This window comes from Bison bison, unplaced genomic scaffold (genome assembly GCF_000754665.1).
Source record: "Bison bison bison isolate TAMUID 2011002044 unplaced genomic scaffold, Bison_UMD1.0 scf7180017864471, whole genome shotgun sequence".
NCBI classification, from domain to species: domain Eukaryota; kingdom Metazoa; phylum Chordata; class Mammalia; order Artiodactyla; family Bovidae; genus Bison; species Bison bison.
Window position 1 is genome coordinate 29,206,999 of NW_011495032.1, and position 8,427 is coordinate 29,215,425.

At 39.8% G+C, this 8,427-nt stretch overlaps 1 protein-coding gene across 1 annotated transcript in view; it reads right to left on the bottom strand.

The window, feature by feature from the left end:
* DYTN (dystrotelin) overlaps positions 1–8,427 on the bottom strand; it is a 74,660-nt gene that overhangs the window by 58,577 nt on the left and 7,656 nt on the right. Inside the window, 1 exon segment of the mRNA XM_010861279.1 lies at positions 8,207–8,400. Within this exon segment, the coding sequence (XP_010859581.1) occupies positions 8,207–8,400 (194 nt within the window).

Sequence of the window (8,427 nt, forward strand, 5' to 3'; positions counted from 1 at the left end):
AGGTCAAGAAGCAACGGTTAGAACTGGACATGGAACAACAGACTGGCTCCAAATTGGGAAAGGAGTACATCAAGGCTGTATATTGTCACCCTGTTTATTTAACTTATATGCTGAGTACATCATGCAAAATGCTGGGCTGGATGAAGCCCAAGCTAGTATCAAGATGGCTGGAGAAATATCAATAACCTCAGATACGCAGATGACACCACCCTTATGGCAGAAAGTGAAGAAGAACTAAAGAGCCTCTTGATGAAAGTGAAAGAGGAGAGTTAAAAAGTTGACTTAAAACCCAACATTCAGAAAACTAAGATCATGGCATCTGGTCCCATCACTTCATGGCAAATAGATGGGGAAACGGTGGAAACAGTGACAAACTTTATTTTTTTGATCTGCAGATGGTGACTGCAGCCATGAAATTAAAAGATGCTTGCTTCTTGGAAGAAAAGCTATGATCACCTAGACAGCATATTAAAGAGCAGAGACATTATTTTGCCAACAAAGGTCCATCTAGTCAAAGCTATGGTTTTTCCAGTAGTCATGTATGCATGTGAAAGTTGGACTATAAAGAAAGCTGAGTACCAAAGAATTGATGCTTTTGAACTATGGTGTTGAAGACTCTTGAGAGTCCCTTGGACTGCAAGGAGATCCAACCAGTCCATCAAAAAGGAAATCAGTCCTGAATATTCATTGGAAAGACTGATGCTGAAGCTGAAACTCCAATATTTTGACCACCTAATGCAAAGAACTGATTCATTTGAATAGACCCTGATGCTGGGAAAGATTGAAGGCAGTAAGAGAAGGGGACGACAGAGGATGAGATGGTTGGATGGCATCAGTGACTCAGTGGACATGAGTTTCAGCAAGCTCTGGGAGTTGATGGATAGGGAAGCCTGGCATGCTGCAGTCCATGGGGTTGCAAAGAATCGGACACAACTGAACTGAACTGAACTGATAATAGGCTAAACACATAGGAATGCAGACAGATAATTTCTCAGGGGAGATGAAGTGAGAGCTGACTCTTGAAGGAGAAACAGGGAATTTTCAGGGCATTAAGTTGGGTGAAGGGTTTGGGGGAATGGTGTTTCCCAGGTCTAGGAAGAGCTGGTGCAAAGGCACAGGGGTATGAGGACCAAGGAGATCAGGATGGCTGGAACAGAGAGCTGGGGGCGTGAGGGCATGGGGTAGGTTGGTATGAGTTCATTAAAGAGCTTGCAGTTTTCTTGCAAGCATGGGAATTTATTGATGTTGTTATTTAGTCATTAAGTCGTGTGTCCCTGTGGACTGTAGGCTGCTCAGGTTCCTCTGTCCATGGAATTTCCCAGGCAAGAATACTGGAATGGATTGCCATTTCCTTTTCAGGGGATCTTCCTTACCCAGGGATGGAACCTGCATCTCCTGCATTAGCAGGTAGATTCTTTACCACTGAGCCACCAGGGAAGTCCTTGTGGGGATTGATACAAACTTTATAAATCTCACTCCAGCAGTTGTGAAGAATGGATTACTGGTGAAACTAGAAATAAGAATTTATTTCAATGACTCAGGTCCAGATGATAGGATTGATCGTGATTCAGCCACAAGGAAAATTTAATGAATTTCAAAAGTAGCAGAAATATTACAGAACTAGAGAAATGACACATTCTCTGGCCCACAATGCAATAAAACTAGAAATAATCAATGAAAAGATTTTTTTAATTGTCATTGTGAAACATATTTTAAACATTTTCTAAATGTCATGAGGTCAATTTAGAAATCAAAGTTGAAATTAAGCACTATCTAGGGGCTAAAAAGATGAAAAAAGAATGACTAAATATCAATATTATAAGTACCTAACCTGCAAAACCAGAATAGTAATAGAATTGGGGGAGGGTGGGGAGGTGGTGGGAAATAGGAACTGGCTTTTTGGTAAGAAAAGTAAATTAAGCAAACAATTGACAAGAATAGAGAAGGAAAACATATAAAACATTAGAAATGAGAAAATCTTTATATTTACAGTTACAGAGAATATTTTAAAATGGAAAAATGCTCTGTATAATTTTATACCAACAAATTTGAAAACATATATGAATAGAAAATAGACATCATCAAAATATACTAAAAATAGCTGAAAGATTAGTTACTACAGAAGATTTTTAAGGAGAAACAGTCTTCAAAAATAAACAACCATAAGAAGAGAGGGTTTTGCAGGCAAATTCCTTTAAACTTTCAAGGGATAGAGGAATTACTTTTAATCAACTCTTCTGGAAACTGGAAACACTCAGAAAACTCCCCAGTTTATTTTAGGACACTGGCATAATTGAAATACTAATATCTGATAAAGATTTATTGAAAAAATTACACTGTTATAACTGAGAGAAAGTAGTTAAATTCTGAGTTGAACTTTGAAGGAAATTCGTGTAACTGGCTAAGGAAAATTGTCTAATATGGAATTGTTCCAGTATCAACTCAAAAGTCTAATGTCTCATCTAAATATCCCCTAAATCAGATATATTAAAAAATAAACATATATAAGATGAAAGCAAAGATAAAACATATTATCAAACATTTTCAAGAACATATTAAAATTATGTTCCAGTATATAGAAAGACTTATTTTAGGAATTTAAAATTTGTTCAACAGTTGGTTTATATATTAAAAGAAGGAAAAAAAACTATTGAATCAGTGAATTCTCAGAATATATTGGTTAAATTCATCAGCCACTCTGATTTTTAAAAACTGATCTTGGTACATGATACATGGTACATGATCTCAGAAGAGAAGGAAACATACTTAAAATGTCAGAAATAAAAGGCAAATTTTAATAAATGTGATAGAAGATACCCCAGTTCAACTAGGAAAAAAATCAGCCCCACCCCACCAAGTCACCACTATGATCCAGCACTAGTCTGAAGCAGAGAAACGAACCACAGGGCATCAGGGCCAACTCTATCCCCTCCAAATTGTGCCAGACAGGGCAGAATCTCTTGGCTAGATCTTGAAGGATAGCCCTCCAGAATGTCAGTATCAGTCCATTGGAGCTGGTACGTAATAATATAATAGGAATTTATTTGCTGTCCTTGTTTTGGAATTCTAATCTACAGAAACATAAAAATAAGAGCTATAAATTTCAGGAAGGAAGAGATTTATGGATGATCTCTATTTAGATAATTCATGATGATCATCTGCAAGTTGGCTGGATTTAGGACGACTGCTTGAGAATCAATAACTTCCTTTTATATCAGTGGTTTTCAAATATATCTTGCCTCAGATTGCTGATCTTACCCAGAGTCTGGAGGGCATCTGGGAATTGCATTCTAATCTCAGATGATGCTTGTGCTTTCAGTCCTGGAACTATACTTTGAGGACCATTATTTTAAACTAACAATAATTAGAACAGGTAATTTAACATCCAAAAAAAGTCTAAAGTACATGAAACAATGTACAAGACCTTATAAAGTTTTATTGAAAGGCATTAAAGATAATATGAATACATGGAGACATCTATTTCCTCCATTCCTGGATATTCCTAGATAGGAATGTTCAATATCATAAAAATGTGAATTCTACCCCAAATGAATCTATAAACTTAAGCTAAAGTAGTGGTTGGTGGTTTAGTCCCTGTGTTGTGTTCAACTCTTGTGACCTCAAGGGCTGTGGCCCCCCAGGCTCCTCAGTCCATGGGATTTCCCAGACAAGAATACTGGAGTGGGTTGCTATATCCTTCCCCAGGGGATTCTCCCAACTGGGGGATGGAACCCAGATCTCCTCATTGAGGGCAGTCTCTTACATTGCAGGTAGATTCTTTACTGACTGAGTCACAAGGGAAGCCCAAAATTTAAGGCAGTTCCAACCCCTATTCCAACTATTATTTGGAACTTGACAAAACAATATAAAATTAATCTGTAAGAATAAATGCAGTGTGTGTTTATTTCAGGAAAAGATAGGGTAAAGGAATAGGAAAGAATCAGAAATTGACCTATGTATACAAAGGGTTTTAGCATATGATAAAGATGATATTTTAACTCAATGAGAATCAACAACTTCCCTTTATATTGGTGGTTTATATCAGTGGTTTATACCAATGAGGAAATGAGTTTATTTAGTAAATAATGTTGGGACCACTGGATGCATAACTCTTTGGAAAAACATGATATATGTACCTTAGTTCAGATCATAAACAAAAATAACCCCAGAACGTACTACAGAGTTAAACATGAATTTTTAAAGCTCTAAGACTATTAAAGGAAGAAATTTTTGGCGAGCTTGAGGTTGAAAGACTTTTTAAAGCATGATTATAAGCCTAAATCCATGGTAATATGTCTATAATTTAGTATGGTCCTATTTTGTAAATAATAAAAAATAGAAAAGAAGAACCCAATAAACACAATAGGGAAGGTTATCTATCAAACTTTATTTATCTGGGGACAGGAGTACATTATGAGAGGGGTTTAATGTTTTACTTTCTGTAACATGATAGGGATCTGAATGGAGCTAGGGAGAGAAAATTGCAGGGAAATATGAGGCATAATTTGCTAGTGAAATTGACAGGGATTGGTGGCTGATTGGTTGTGGGAGGGAGATCAAGTGTAGGAAATAATGAGGGAGGAAAAAGTTTGCACATGGAGGTGGAAGGGGGGTTCATTTTTAACCTCTGCATTTGAGGTTTCTGTAAGACATCTGAATGGAGATGTCCAGTAGGCAGCTGGAACCCCCTCTCAGACACTTGGGAATCCAGAAATGTGAAACCTGGACTTGGCCCTCGAGGCCTGAGCTAGGAATGCAGGGCATGGTCCTTGGACTGCAGAGCCTGGAACTAGTGTGATCTGAATAATCAGGTATACATGTCGGTCAAGGTGTCTTTCTGAAAAGTCTTGGAGGTCATGCAGAGGCCAGGTGAAAGATAAGAGGTCAGAATCAGAGAATGCTGGACTAGAGCCAGAAGGTTCCACACGGTGGGGAAAATAAGAAGCTTAAAGAGATTTCCTAGCATCATGAATAGCCATGAGAACCTTTTAGAGTATTGCTGTCCAATAGGAGAAATACAATATGTGTCAAATATGTCAGCTTAAATTTTTAGCAGCTACATTTTAAGATGAAACAGGTGAGATTAATTTTAATGTATTTCATTTAATCTAATCTTTGCTCAGTGGGTAAAGAATCTGCCTGCAATGCAGGAGATGCAGGAGACACAGTTTTGATCCCTGGGTCAGAAATATCCCCTGGAGAAGGGAATGGCAACTTGCTTCAGTATTCTTGCCTGGAAAACACCATGGACAGAGGAGCCTGGTGGGCTACTGTCCAAAGGGTTGTAAAGAGTCAGACACGACTATCTATCTTGAGTTAGATAGATCTACCAAGTTATTATTTAACATGTAACCAACATGCTGATGCTGAAACTCCAGTACTTTGGCCACTTGATGCGAAGAACTGGCTCATTGGAAAAGACCCTGATGCTGGGAAATATTGAAGGCAGGAGGAGAAGGGGACGACAGAGGATGAGATGGTTGGCTGACATCACTGACTCGATGGACATGAGTTTGAGCAAGCTCTGGAAGTTGGTGATGGACAGGGAAGCCTGGAGTACTGCAGTGCATGGGGTCTCAAAGAGTCAGACATGACTGAGTGACTGAACTGATGTAACCAACATAAAAATTATTAAGATATTTTCTATTGTTACTGTCTTTTTTATACTTGTAGCACATCTCATTTTGGACTAACCATATTTCAAGAGATTGATAGCTACACATGGCTCAGATTAGGAGAATACTGGCTGGGAGAGGAGAGCAGTTCAGGGTGCTGAACAGGTGTCAATTTTTGATTCTGTGTCTGGAGGTCAGGGTTGCTATTTGGGATGGGATAGAATTTAGGAGTCAGCAGTGCTGGCTTTGGGCAAAAGCATGTTCAACTATTAGGTTATCTAAGAAGAATGCTTTAAGTGAAGATAAAATTAGGCTAAGTAACAGTATGCCTGAGAAACATAATCACTTAAGTAACAGGAGGAAGAGAAACCCAAGAGGAAGGACTAGAAGGGAAAGCCAAAGAAACCAGCAGATAGCGATGGTACAAAGGTCAAGGAAGGTGCGTTTCAGAAAGTAGAGACAAGTCAATGCTTCAGTACCTGGAAGCCACAAGGAGATCAACCATGGGCTAAAAAGTAACCTCTGTGTATGATTAACCTGACTATTGAAGGCTCCCTAAGAACAGTTTTATGGGAATGTGGGGGCCAAAATCAACTGCACAGGGTTGTAAAAAGACAACTCTTTCAAGAGCCTTACTCTGAAGAGAGCCCAAATCTTGTTTTCAGAGGCAGGAGAGATTCCAGAATATGTGACTGGGTCAGAACAGGGAGTCAGGAGAGAGGGTGAAGTTGAGGGTCCAAGAAGCGGGATCCAGGTGGTATTTCATACAGCAAAGTCTGTGTATAGACTAATCATATAAGGGCACATACCTTAGCCATTCAGCATCCATTCATCTTTCTTCTGGTGAACAATCTCCCCCTAATCTTAGCCCATGAAATTCTAGTTGTGTTCATTCCAACGCTCCTGTTTCCAAGGGGAGCATGTGGCCTGGCCAATCTGATCAGTGACTGCATCATTGCCCTCTGCAGACATGGGCACATAACCAAAATCAGGCAAGGAATACACCAATGAAACTTGGATCAAGGACTCTTTGTTTGAATTACTTTTTTCCTCTTGAACTTGGAATCAGAGATTGAAGTGGTAGTTACTCTCTCGTCTGGGTATTTAGCTTGAGCGTGCAATCAGCACACAAAGAAGAGTAGAGATGAACTGGGAGACAGAGAAAAGTCACACCCTAGTGACTTTTTCTAGGACCACAGCAAGCTAGTCCTCCCTTGGGTCATTAATATAAAAGGTAATAAGGCCTCTTTGAGCTATTTTCTCCCACAAGCAATTGAAATATAGCTAACTGATACAATCCCTGAGGTAGAGGCAATGGTTGGGAGAAGATACATTGGTGAAGGAATTAGCTCTGGGGAGAAGCTCATTCCTTGAGAGGAAGAAAAATATGGAGATGATGACGGCTAGGGAGAAGAGGGCACTCTAAGGGCTTCTGTTTTCTTTTTGAAATGAGGAACAAATTCACTCAGAGTTAGGAGGAGATAGTGAGCAGAAAACTTGAGGAATGATGAAGATTTGAAATTGTTACAGCAGCCATTGAGAGAGGTGACCAGTCACACACTTTGGAAAGAACTGCCAAGCAACATGGCATCTCTAATATTTCCTGGGATGACAAATTTCAATTAAATAGACTTTACACCCTAATGCTTACTTGGAGGCAAGATTTCACATGCAAACAAGCTTTGAGTCCAGGACTGACTTGTATTGATTATGCTGAAGGGAAGACGCCTTGAGGAAAATAAAGCTATTTTCAAATTTATCATCAGCTGATTACCATAAAACTCAGGCAATTGGGAGTAAATGGTCTGTGTGCTAGAGAAGTGTTTGTGACTAGAAACACAGTAGGCCCTAAACAAAACAAAACAAGGAATTATTGGGGGGAAGGAGGGAGACTTCATTGATTCAAAAACAGGTAGCAGGATAAATTATGGTGATTTTAATTCGTTCCTTGTTCTCACAGCAGTGGAATAATTAAGAGAATGAAAAGGTAATGTTGCCATGTCCATTTCTGTGTGTGTTCCAAGGCTTAAGTTCTCTTAACTCCTTACCATCTTTTAAGGGGCCAGTGCTTAGGGGGCGACCCCAAATTCAACCCACTCAGGCCTTAGTATGAAAGGCCCATCCAAGAATCAATGCCATCCATGCACAGGAGAGAATCAAAACTACTACATCCATGCACAGGAGTAGAATAAACACTACTACAATTACATGGACTAAAATCAGGGGGATGTTGTTCTTCCACAACAAAATAGGTGCACTGCTTCACCAGAAGAAACTTGACTAGATGCAGGATGGTCAGAAGAGTCAGGTGCCTCTGAGAGGGACTTTTCTGTGGTAAATATCACCTGACTGGATCCCCCACAGCCTGAATCTCAACCTCTTCCTTTGTCCTGGCCCCTCAGCCCTAACCCATATACATCCAGACATTCTAGAATCTCCCTTGCCTTTGAAAACCAATCTTGATGTTAGTGTTGTTCTAGCTATGACTCTCTTTTTCCCTGGGGTGGAAGAGATGCTAATACCTGGACAGGCAAGTGGGAGATGCCTAACTGGGGTTAAAATCTGTGGGCTGATTCCAGGGCTGCTCTTACTATTAGTAGCAGTTTTCTGGGTGGAGGGAATGACTGTACGGTGTAACCAGGGAGACCAGCCACTAGGCTTGGCAAGGATTTCTGCGTCCAGTCTTGACATGGAGTCCCATGTCTTCAAGCGGACCCCAAAGCCAAAGGCAAAGAGCAGGGTGAGTGGCAACCACGACGCCACTTCAGACCAGATGTTTTGAACACTTGAGACCAGATTTTCAGGATTAAAA